The sequence below is a fragment of the Dendrobates tinctorius genome, unplaced genomic scaffold, assembly GCF_039654945.1.
Source record: "Dendrobates tinctorius isolate UK_male_01 unplaced genomic scaffold, ASM3965494v1 ptg000111l, whole genome shotgun sequence".
Lineage (NCBI taxonomy): Eukaryota > Metazoa > Chordata > Amphibia > Anura > Dendrobatidae > Dendrobates > Dendrobates tinctorius.
Genome location: NW_027361779.1, coordinates 42,865,220 through 42,878,389, shown reverse-complemented (window position 1 = coordinate 42,878,389; position 13,170 = coordinate 42,865,220). Strand labels below are relative to the sequence as shown.

General features: G+C 42.0%; 1 protein-coding gene across 1 annotated transcript in view; it reads left to right on the top strand.

Moving 5' to 3' along the window:
* Positions 1-13,170, top strand: part of LOC141100933 (uncharacterized) — a 516,918-nt gene that overhangs the window by 174,411 nt on the left and 329,337 nt on the right. The window contains exons 26-29 of the mRNA XM_073589707.1: positions 495-608; positions 696-871; positions 8,686-8,776; positions 12,778-12,843. Of these exons, the coding sequence (XP_073445808.1) occupies positions 495-608; positions 696-871; positions 8,686-8,776; positions 12,778-12,843 (447 nt within the window). The remainder of the gene's footprint in view (positions 1-494; positions 609-695; positions 872-8,685; positions 8,777-12,777; positions 12,844-13,170) is intronic.

Sequence of the window (13,170 nt, the reverse complement as noted above, 5' to 3'; positions counted from 1 at the left end):
AATAGATGTTGACAAAACTCCCTGACATATCGCAGAAAGAGCCATTACAGAGCAAGTGCTCGCAATAGGTTCAGTAACAAATAGATCATTAAAGTTGCGGTAACATTACCTGGAAGTGGTGAAGGCAGTGATATTGGCCTGACCCCGAAGCGCGTTTTGGAGCATACAGCTCCTTCCTCAGGGGGCGTATTATCTTTTATGGATTTTTTGACTGCTTGTTTTTTGAGTTGCTTTCTAATCACTGGGATATGTTGAAGAATTTCTATTATCACATAAAGTGATTTGTCAACATTTTAAAATTTGGTCTAGTCACTAAGGTGGTTAAATAAAACCAACTTTTAGTCACAAGTATGCTTTGACAAATATAGCAAATAAAAAAAATGTATTCTTGGTAATATATAAATTTTCATGTAGAAATGCCTTTCATTACCAGTTTTATAATTATTATTCTGCTATACATAATGGATACATTAATACCTGCACTTGCTTACTAGGTTTTGCAGTTGGGTTGTATTTCTCTTGATTGCTCATTAATAAAAGAGACCTTAAAAGGTTTTGTTGGAAGTTGGAAGTCTCATTATGCAGCTATTTTACATCATCATGTAAAAGTAAGTGCACTTTCTATACTACTCTACTCTGTGGAATAGTTTATTTTTACTAATACTAATGACATTGCAATCTTCTCTTCCTTCCAGGAAGAGCTTATACATGTTGTACAATATCGAGAGGAAACATGGCAGAAGCTTACAATGCCAGTAGAAAGCCTGGAACAGTTGAATTCTATTTTAACACTATTAGAAGAACTAGAAAATATGGAAAATAAGATTGATGAGTTGTACCAGCCTATAGAGAGCACATATGAACAACTAAGGTATATCTGTCAGGTGCAAATGCTGTATATATTAAAATGATAAATATATAATCCTTTATTAGCAGGTAAGAGGTACTTAAAGGGGTTGTTCATGTTCAATTCAATTTCTCCCCTGGCTGTAGTTTGCTATAGAAAAAAACAATCAAACCACTTTGTACACACTTTCCCTGGGTGCCCCAGTGAGTTTCTGCTGCTTTCCTAGTGCCTGGCATTGGTCATGTTGATGACGTCACCTTGACAGCCTGGCAGCCAGTGTGCTCAATGGCTCTAGTGGTACATTTGCTCCCATTTTGATAGAAGGTCCCATTCAGAGCCGCTCAGTTCATGGATTGGCTGCTGCGCCATCGATGTGACGTCAGAGTCACGGCTGAAGCAAGAAAACGGGAACAACGGCAAAGACCCTTCTCAATATATAATAATCTAAATTTACTTTTGATGTAAACGTTACTGTTATGTAAAGTGAAATATGCCATATTTTAATGTGTATATATATATATATATATATATATATATATATACACATTGTTGCTGTATATATATGTATGCATATGTACAGTGTATTTATATATATATATATATATATATATACACACACACAGTATACAGGGTGGGCCATTTATATGGATACACCTAAATAAAATGGGAATGGTTGGTGATATCAACTTCCTGTTTGTGGCACATTAGTATGGATCCAAAATGGCTGACTACAAAATGGCCACCATGGTCACCACCCATCTTGAAAAGGGAGCACAAACAGCCTGTTGCACATGGAGCAGTGTTTCCTTTATTATATATATATACGTACTGTATATATGCAATGCATGAACTCTGCACATATTAAACTTTTATTTTAAGGAGGTGTGATGACCATAATTCTCTATTTGGTTAACACTTTAATAAAAAAAATTTAAATTTGTGCCTCAAACAAATCAGTTTGATGCAAAATTGCATGAAGATGCCCCTGCATGATTAAAGTGCTGAGTAACATTTTGATTATGTGCCAGGTGTCTACTTTCAAAAAATATAAAGATATGGATGTTTAATATCAAATTTATATTTTGTAATTTAGATTATACTTGTTCATGTCAAAAATGCAAAAATTGACCTTGCTACTAGAGGCACAAATGATATAGCAAGGCAGGGAAAGGGTTAAATGCATAGAAAGGCTGCAACTCCAGTACTATGGTTATGATCAGCTTCATACAGCAGTTGAAGATAGTGATTATGGTGTGTTGTGGATATGCTCATGATTTGTAGAGACAGAAGATGGGCCATACAAATCATTTATTCTGGTAGGACTAGGGACCCTAACTTCAATACTATTGCGATGGGGTCTTTGAAAATTCTGGTGTTACATCTTTCAGAAGCCACAGACTCAAAAAAGCTACCTTGGACAGACTTGGCCCAAGCCACTCCATTTGGGAGATTCCAGAAGGACCCTGCCATTCACTCTTTAACCCATGTTCACAAATCTAGTCTTATAACTACTCTCTTCTGTTATGTGGCATGAGGCAGTAGCTGTGGGCTAGGTACTCATCTCTTGCGTCCCAGCATATTACATGAAGATGGAGGTCCTGGCTGGGTGTGTGGACTTGTGCTGGCTGTACGGGTGCTACACCTTTCAGGCTGCATGTAATGATTACATTGGTTGTCTAGGACCAGACGTTTCACAGTTCAGTAAGGGAGACCACAAGTCAAATATAAACTTTTTACTCAACGATAACTTGGAGGGGATTATATACAGTAGATAGCGGGCACACAACTTGCCGAACGGAGCATTTCCACATACAATTTCACTTTCTTCCTCTTTACTCATTTGTTCTCTATCTTTTCCTTTCCTTTCTACTTCACCACAACCCAGCCCAATACTACAGTCCAATTAGGAAGAGTCTTATCCTCAACTCGCGGTTCCGCAACAACTTTCCCCTCTAGGGAACTATATTGCTAATATGGCCAGTACTCATCTTCTCTGTCTCTGACACACTGAAACTCCTGCCCAGGGCACTCTCTTCATCTCACCTACTCTGTACCGACTAGGCCTGTTATCTTTTTGAGTTACAATATAAACTCTGGGCTGTATTGCTAGGTGTCCTGAAGCAGAATCCGTCTCCGATCAATCACTCTGTTGTTTCTGTCACTTCTCTCTCATTCTCAACTCTAGGATCTCGCTATCTTTGGTCTTTGTTTACTCTTTTGTTAGGCACCCATGTCATGTAGCACTACTCACACTCTGAGCCCTTTCTGACAGGAAACTTTCTGTCCCTTCAGCTTAAACTTTCCCACTCTGGACTAGTCCCAATCAATAACTCTTACTTTCCCTATTGTCAAACAACACACATCATTAACACTGTTAACTCATAGAACAATTTGCATTACACAATGTAACTGTCATGATCCCAGTGCATGTTTTTGAGCTGCACGTCAGGGGTTAATGTCTGGAGCTCAGTGGAGGTTTTGACCTGCACACCTGGGTTAATGATTGTGGCCTCTCTTTGATTCAAGGAGAGGTTCTTAAACCCCTGGGAAGCTCCAATCCCTGTCTGTTATACTTTTGCCTTTGGCCGAGTGTGGTGACCTCTGTGTGCCTGTGCGTTGTTATAGCTTGTTTATATGGTTCTGACCCAGTTCTGTTCCCAGTTGTGAGTTTGCCTGTTGATTCTGTACTGCGCTACCCTCTCTGTGTATGACTCATTGCCTGTAACCTGACTACTCTCTGCTCGCCCCTCTTGTACCTTCCAGCTATCTCTGTGTATGACTCATTGGCTGCGTCCTGACTATCCTCCCTGTTTATGCCCCTTGGTAACTTTGTCCCGCAGTTACCCTACTAGGAGTTCTCTTGCAGCTCCTAGCACTCAGGAGTTTAGGCCACGCCCCCAGCAGTCACGTGCTTCAGGTCCTGCTGCTCTGAAGTACGCATCTACTCAGCTGCTGCCCGCTCCACAGGTATCTTTGAGCACAGTTCGCTTTACTCAGGACACGCACACTGGCTCAGTGAGCAAGTTCAGTGCGGTGTTCGTGACAGTAACAATATGCTTGTATTGCAAGGAGGAATATTGGTCAATATGTCTATTTCTTTACATTTCCACGTAAGAGCTGTTGTAGTCAGGCGGGATTAATACCAAGAAGTCACATCAGGGACTTAATCAGATGGCAAGCAGGTAGTCAAAATACAACAGGATATACAAAATAGCACAAGAGCAAAGAATCAGAGTGACTAGGTCTAGCTGAACTGAATAACTGGCAGTTAGGCTAGGGATATACGACTGTATTTTCTCTTCTCCAACAAAATTGGTCTGATTATACTAATTAAACTCTGATCACACTCTGATCAGAGTGTAATCAGAGTGTGATCATAGTGTGATTCGATTTTCTCGGATGTGGAGAAGATGAAAAAAAAACTCCATCTTTTCCATTCTGTCAATCAGCGAAAATCTGAAAACATTCGGATGTCATCCAAATGCAGTCCAATTTTTTTCATTGCAGGGACTCTTTCACTTGCACAGTCAAGTGTGATTCAATTTGCAGATTCAAATCGCGCAGGCTACATTCTTTTCCTCAGATCGGGGAAAAAAATCGGACGTGTGCATGGCCCCATACAATCACATTAGTCCGAGCGTGACCCGAGACAGAAAATATGGTTGCCCTTAAGAGATGTCTGCTGGGGTTTACACAGGGCTGGTTTTAGGCAAAGTGGGGCCCTAGCCAAAAGTTTAAAATGGGGCCCCAAATGTTAACATATTGCACATCACAGAAGCATTTCGGTTGTATTTACATGCGCTGAGTTCAGGCCGCTAAATGAGTGTGATTGACAAAATTGAAGAAGTTGTTCAATACTTGTTTCTCGGCCTCTTTCCACCAGCTGAGAAAGAATGATGGGAACAGAGCGATGACTAATGGATCACTAACAGATCACCATACAGTATCATGTTATCAGCAGCACATCTACAGTTTACACCCCATAGTCCTCCATATAATATAATCTGTCCCATAGTCCTCCATATAGTATAATACACTCCTCAGTCCTCTATATAGTATAATACACTCCTCATAGCCCTCCATATATTAAATACACTGCTCAGTCCTCCATATAGTATAATACACTCCTCATAGTTCTCCATATAGTATAATGCACCACCATAGTCACCCATGTAGTACAATTCTCTTCCCATAGCATAATGTACCCCATAGTTCTTCATATAATGTATTCCCCATAGTCCTCAATACAGTATAATGCAGCCCACATATAGTATAATGCAGCCACCCCATACAGCATAATGCAGCCACCCCACAGAGTATAATGCAGCCACTCCACAGAATATAATGTAACCCCCCATTGAATATAATGCAGCCCCACCCCCCATATAGTATAATGCAGCCCCTCCATAGAATATATGGAAACCCCCTCATAGGATATAATACAGCCCATTATATAGTATAATGTAGCCCCTCCATAGAATACAATGTAGCCCTCCTCATATAGTATAATGCAGCCCCCATAGAATATAATTAATATAATACAGCCCCCCATAGAATATAATGTAGCCCCAAATGGAATATAATACATCCCACCTCCGCATAGAAAATAACGTAGCCCCACATATTATATAACACAGCCTCCCCCTATAGAATATAATGTCAAATGAACCCTGCATGGTATATAACACAGCAGCATAGTATGTAGCCCAGCACCAAATGGTATATAGCCCAGCACCACATGGTATATAGCCCAGCACCACATGGTATAAAGTCCAGCACCACATGGTCTATAGCCCAGCACCACATGGTATACAGCCCAGCCCACCATGGTATACAGCCCACCATGGTATACAGGCTGTATACCATAGTGGGCTGTATAATACAGCCCAGTATGGTATATAACCCCCCCAGAATGGTATAATACAGCCCAGCATGGTATATAGCCCCCCCAGAATGGTATAATACAGCCCAGCATGGTATAATACAGCCCAGCCTGGTATATAGCCCCCAGAATGGTATAATACAGCCCAGCTTGGTATATAACCCCCTGCTAGGAACGGCGGAACGCACTAAATAAAAATAATAATAAAATGTGTTCGCCGCTCGGGGTCCACCGTGCAGTAGATGAAATGACTGCTGCTAAGTGGTGGCAGGCAAGCAATATGGCGGAAATGCACACGTGGGTTAAACGTCACCCAGGTGCGCAGAGCAATCTCTGTTAAGTCACAGAGGTGCCAACAAAGACAAATACAATAAGGCTGAGCCTGTTGGAGTCAAAGTACTCAGAGTAAATGCACACGGTATCTGGTCACAGGAGCAGAGCCAAAGACAGCGGAACTGCGTCCATCTAGACCTACCGTGCATGCGATGTCGCAACTGCGGACGCCAAGGAGAGCTGCAACTGCAGCGCGGCGTAGGACACTGCTGCTAGACGACAAAGCTAGTACCCAAGCGAAATGTTGGAAGCTAGCAACTGTGGATGATGTACTAGTGGCGCGCTGGTGCTGACTCTAAGCTTAGTCCCTATCCACATACGTAATATCAGAGGGAAGGGGTTTCAAATGAGTCATTCACCAGAATCATACATCCATCATCATTCACACAGTAGCAACTAGAGACTATGCTAACGCATGGCGGAATGGCCATGCGCGCTTTTTATAGCAGCCGGGACCTTCCAGAAGCTTCCAGATCTCTGAGATGGACCAATGAGATCTGGAGCAGGACCTGAGCACATGACTCCCAATCTCCAATGGGAAATCGTCTCATGAGCATGCTCAGTAGGAGGACAGAGGTACTTAGCCCCTGGAGAGATTTGCTGCAAGGCAATCTCCTCTGCGGTAGATAAACAGCAAGAGACTGCAGAATGTAAGGGTCTGGATTCCTGCAGAGCAGACGCAGAAACCTGATGCCTAACACCCCCACAGAATGGTATAATACAGCCCAGCATGGTATAATACAGCCCAGCATCGTATATAGTCCCCCCAGAGTGGCCCCACAGTCCAGTAATCACACTGATTAAAAAAAACAAAAAAAAAAAACAAAACACTCTCCTCACCTTCTCCTCGTACCTGCGCTGCTCCCGGTTCCTGTCTCTGAACTGCCTGGTACACAGTGAGTGCGCGATGACATCATCGCGCATCCGCTTTGTCAGAAGCAGAACGGGGAATGATGGGAGAGGGAGCGTCAGATGACGCTCTCTCCTCCATCATTGCCTCCTTCAATGCGGCGAGGGGGGGGAGTCGGTGCTAGGGGCAGGCGGGCCCCCCTGCCTCACAGGGGCCCGATAGCGGCTGTGTGATGTGCCGCTGGCTGGGGGCCCCTGGAAGAACGGGGGCCCTAGGCAGCTGCCTGGTCTGCCTGCCCCTAATGCCGGCCCTGGGTTTAATTAGAACGGAGCCTTGACAATTTCTCCCAGCAGAGGCCTAATTATATACCAGCTCACTTCAGCAAAACACAGGTGGACTGGAAAGGGAAAACTAGTCTAAGCAATCTACAGGTTAAACCCCCACATGCTGATGGAATCCAGCTGTAGCTATAGTATTAATACAGCGCCTCCTAGCTACCAGGGCAGGGGATGCAGCAGTATGTTCAGACACCGATGTAACAGCTGGTTACTATCACCGCTAGTGATTTATAAGAAAAGGCCTTCCACTGAAATTATGGTTAGCAGAGCTTTTCTAAATTTGGAGTTATATCTGATATGTATGTCATTATTAATCTCGGTAGATTAGTATTCAAAAGATTAAGCTGCTTAACTCTGTAACTAGTGAAATAATGTTGTTGTCATTTCCTTGCATTATTATAAAAGCGTAGGTTCACTTACTTATGAGCGTCTCGCTTTCTTATATATTTAATTATATATGTAATGTATATAATGTAATGTATAATGTATATAATGTAATGTATACAGTAATTAGTCCTGTGATATAAATGTCTCCTGGTTCTTTACTTATAAAAACAGAATTGCGATGTGACCATGTAATATAATAATAATAATAATATTATTCTCCATGAGTGCGTAAAGAGCCTTCCAGGCTTTCATCTGGACATCACCTAGCCTACAGATATGCATTGACTTCCCAGAGTAGCCATTAAGTATAGTTTCTCCAGGATATTATCAATATTGCTTATTGATTTGTGACTCATTCATGTTTGCGTAGGCTTCTTTGAAGATGAGCAGGCACACAGGGTGCGATCTCTGAGATGCCATTTACCTATACATTACCATATACATTGTATAGTACATATGTGCAGACTCGGCTCTTTTCTTTCTACTGGTTATGGTGGGATTTTGTAGCCCTTGAAGTCCTTTTTTCTGGATTCTGTGTAGTAACCGAACACAATGAAACAGAAGGAACGTGAGAGGTGGTCTGGCAAGAGACGCGGCATTACATAAACCACGATTGAATGTCTATATGAATGTGTTAATGGCTTCTCACAGGATTCACCTTCTCGCTAATGATTACAGTGTCAGGGAATAATTGGCAGCGCTGTCCATGAAGATGGACAAACATCAAGAACTTACCTATCCTATACGATCATCAGTTCGTCTAAAACATCTTCAGATAGAACAAGCTGGAGAAGCTTTACAAATATAAATCTGCATAAAATATGTCAAACCAGTATCTGAGATCTCCGCTCATGCTGATATTTTTAGGAAGCAAAGAATGATATTTTGTTATTAAAAAAAAATATTGCATGACGTATATCGGTCCATTAAAACTTGTCCAAAGTCTGATGTGACCTATCGGTACATTTTGTAATTGTATTTATTTCTGAAGTGCCTGACCTAGTAAATGAAAAATATATTCTAACAAATCGTACAACTGTTATTACAGGTCTTATCAGCTGCGTATCCCAAGGGGAGAAGTCAATGATGTAACAAGCTTGAGGAATAAATGGGCTGAGTTGATGGATCTTACCAATGTTGTGAGTCTTAATCTTTGTCATTTTTTTTCTCAAATGTCCTATTCAGATGCTTAAAACGGCTCACTGAACTTCTGTAAAAAGAAAGTGTGTGCAATATTAACAGAAGATGTCTGCTGTCTCCCCGAAACTCTCTCACAATGCAATGTGGCTGCTGGAAGAAATCAACCACATTTATGTAGCTTAGCAAACTTTGTCACCAGGGTTTTGCTACACTATCTGAGAGCAGCATAATGTAGGGGCAGAGACCCTAATTCCAGCTATATATCACTGCTTACGGCAGTTTTGATAAAATCACAGTTTTATCTGCTGCAGATCTACCAGTTCTCTAAATGCTGAGCTTTTTATAACCCCGCCCACACCACCGATTGGCAGTTTTCTGTGTACATTGTGCATAGGCAGAAAGCTGCCAATCAGTGTAGGGGCGGGGTTATACAGAGCTCATTGATATGGAAGACTACATGGCAGTAGTTCTTAGCGATAATCTCCTGCTGATAAAAGTGATTTTCTCAAAACTACAGCAAGCAGCCCAGCAAATAATACATTACTGGAATTGAGGTCTCAACACACGTGGTCAAAATAGTTGGTACCCCTCATTTAATGACAGAAAAACCCACAATGGTCACAGAAATAACTTGAATCTGGCAAAAGTAATAATAAATAAAAAATCTATGAAAATGAGCAAATGAAAGTCAGACATTCCTTTTCCACCATGCTTCCACAGAATTTTGAAAAAAAAAACCTCATGAAATAGGCCTGGACAGAAATGATGGTACCCTTACCTTAATATTTTGTTGCACAACCTTTTGAGGCAATCACTGCAATCAAACGATTCCTTTAACTGTCAATGAGACTTTGTCCATCTCGACAGGTATTTTGGCCCACTCCTCAAGAGCAAACTGCTCCAGTTGTCTCGTGTTTGAAGGTTGCCTTTTCCAGATGGCATGTTTCAGCTCTTTCCAAAGATGCTCAATAGGATTTAGATCAGGGCTCATAGAAGACCACTTCAGAATAGTCCAATGTTTTCCTCTTAGCGATTCTTGGATGTTTTAGCTGTGTGTTTTGGGTCATTATCCTGTTGCAAGACCCATCACCTGCGACTGAGATCAAGCTTTCTGACACTGGGCAGCACATTTCTCTCTAGAATCCCTTGATAGTCTTGAGATTTTATTGTACCCTGCACAGATCCTAGACACCCTGTGCCAGATGCAGTAAAGCAGCTCAGAACATAACAGAGCCTCCTGCATTTTTCACTGTAGGGACAGTGTTCTTTTCTTGATATGCTTCATTTTTCCGTCTGTGGACATACAGCTTGTTGGGACTGTTCTAATCACCAATTTTGAATCCCATCAGGGATATGATTTTGTGCATTTGTGAAACAAAATTAATAAATCGGTTTATAGAATAGAAATAATTTAATATATGTAACAATGGGAAATCATTAGGTGATCTGACTCATAATTTCCTAAACATACACCTAAAATGGGTAGAATGGCATCCTTAAAAGGGTTGTCCGGTCTTATGGTAAATGTTTAGCAAAACGAAAAAAGTGGTTTGGTACTGTGTTAGCCAGTAGAAAAATATATATAAAGTGCTCTCAGTGAGAGAAACAAAATAGGAATCTTGTGGGTATGATATCTTTTAATGGCTAACAAGTAATAGTGAATGTTGTTACAAAGCAAGCTTTCGGGACTGCTTACGTCCCTTCATCAGGCTGATAACCTGATGAAGGGACGTAAGCAGTCCCGAAAGCTTGCTTTGTAACAACATTCACTATTACTTGTTAGCCATTAAAAGGTATCATACCCACAAGATTCCTATTTTGTTTCTCTCACTGAGAGCACTTTATATATGTTTAGCTTTTGAAACGGTTGTCAGGTCCAAATCAAAAAGTCTGCAGTCACTGTTTGCGACTGCAGACTTATCAATCCCCCCAGTGTTCACACTTTGCACTGTGAGGATTCGCCTGTTTCTGAGTCAGGAGAGGGTATGTATGCGTCATTCATACTCCCGGCCAGTGGGCGCGCCCTTGCTTGCATACACTTGTATGGAGCGAGGCTGCATCCTTTAGTCATCCATGCCCACTGAACGACCACGTCACTAGTTAGGTGTGGTATCTCTCAATACAAGTGTATGGAAAGAGGCCACACCCACTAGACGGACCCTGGGCGGGAGTATGTATAACGCATACATACCCTCCAGTCCCAGCTCAGAAACCAGTAAATCCTTGCAGCGTGCAGTGCATTCACTGGTGGGATTCATAAGTCTGCAGTCACACAGAGTGACTTATTGATTTGGACTGGACAACCCCTTTAAGGCTAAATTCATACAATGCAGATTATTTTCACCTCTAATTTTGCAGCAAATCTGCATAATACCTGGAGTGAAATCTGCCTTTGCTTCACACAGATTTTGATGAAGTTTTCACTCTAGGATTTGCAGAACTTTACAAAACTGTATCACAATTAATAGGCTGCAGGTTAGTGTGTAGGAAGGTGGCCCAGCTTGGGGGGTGGTCCCTTGTTTACCGCGAACAGACCTCACAGACACGAGACGGAGGCAGATTTCGGGTACAACAGGTCCAAGTTTATTGGCCGTCCTTCTGACGACCTCAACAATACACCGCAGCACTTCCACAGCTCTTCGTATTCAGACCCGGGTACACACACCTTTCTTCTGGTGTTATGACATTTCTCAAGGTTCTGTCACTGGGGGCCGCCCTAGGCCTATCTACCACTAGCACTTCACTGGTCAGAGGTCGTTGTCAATTCGGTACCCCCGGGGCCTCGTCTGTTCTGCAGTTCTTCGTGTCGGGGCCACCCCCCTGACTTCTTTTCTCCTCAGTCCCCTAGTTGAGCTCTCCACACTGTCCATACTCCTTCACTGACTCCTCTCTTTCTGAGCTCCTCCCGGGACTGGAACTTTCTGGAACCCTCCTGTCCTATTTATAACCTTCCCGGTTCCCTGTAAACCCGCCCCCCATGACTAACGGTTTCTAGAGCCATAAGCTGCTGTCAAGTCCTGTACTCACACTCCCCCCTGCCATCTTATGGTCAAACCAGGGTACTGCACCCATTCTACACTTTTCCTAGCTCTTTCCCATCTGTCATTACTAACATCTGTCTAAAGTGCACAAACCGTCCCCTCTTTCTTCTGACAAGTCCGGTCACCTTCCCCACAAGTGTACCCTTAAATCCACTTAGACTTTTTTCTCCTGCATATAGATGGGATTTACTACATTCCACATTGTGTGGATTTTCATTGTGAAGTCCATCTTTTGTCACAATTTTCTGGCCTTTAGACTGGTCAATCCGTGGCTGTTTAACAACTGCCAACCAACTGCATAGAAGCCGATGAGCGGTCGTTTTAGTAGCATGTTTAGACAGACCGATCCCACTTTCAGGGTGCTTAGACCGTCGTATTACTCGTGCAAGGATTGCATCACTATCTTCAGACTGGCCGTCGGCTCTCCTGACCGGAGCGGGATGTATTTCTATGCAGCTGTCACACTCAGGTCAGGAGAGCCGACAGCCAGGATTGCGATACGGCCATCTGACTGCGCCCTCAATGTGCACAGAACGATCATTAAAATGATTGATCTGAGTGCGCAGAACGTCATTACTCTAAGGAACACGTGTCCTGATTACACAGGTCATGTGAGGCCGAGAATATTGATTATTAAGCATGTTTATTGGAAGCACTCAGAAGTGTCAGTCTAAATGTATCTTAATGTGAACTCAGACTAGGCGGTATAAAGATGCACCAGATTTAGCAAACAACTTGGACTACAAAATAAATCGGGCGCATTTTAGGACTATCTAGTATAAGATTGCACTAAAAATTGGAAATTATTGACAAATATGCCCTGATTGGTTTACGTTTTTATCCGAGCTTTAATAGATATTTACTATGAGACTCCAAATCTAAGTTATATATAAATGAATGAATAAAATTCACCCAAATAACAGGATAATTTGTAAAAAAAAATTGTGTTTTTTTTATAGGTAAAGGACGATTTATTGAAAGAGAAACAGGACATCTTTAAGCAAGAACTTGATAAACAAGTTAAAGTAAGAGTGCATGTGTAATAGCTGACGTCATATTACGCCCTAATCTCTGCCATGCGTAGGAGACGCAGAAATTTCATTACACCGGCAGTTCTGGGAAGAGTTGGGCATTACACAATTGTATCCCTGTTCATGTGCTTCTGAACGGTTAGAAATTATGACATTCAGGGGATGCTGTACACAGTGTAATATTTCCCAAAAATAATAAAAGAACATCAGGGCAACAGGAAATAAAAGAAACACTACAGATTAAAGACAAGTGTTCAACTTACGGTTAAAAGAAGCCTGTCATGTCCAAAAACTCTTTATCTGCAGAAATAGGGTTAATCT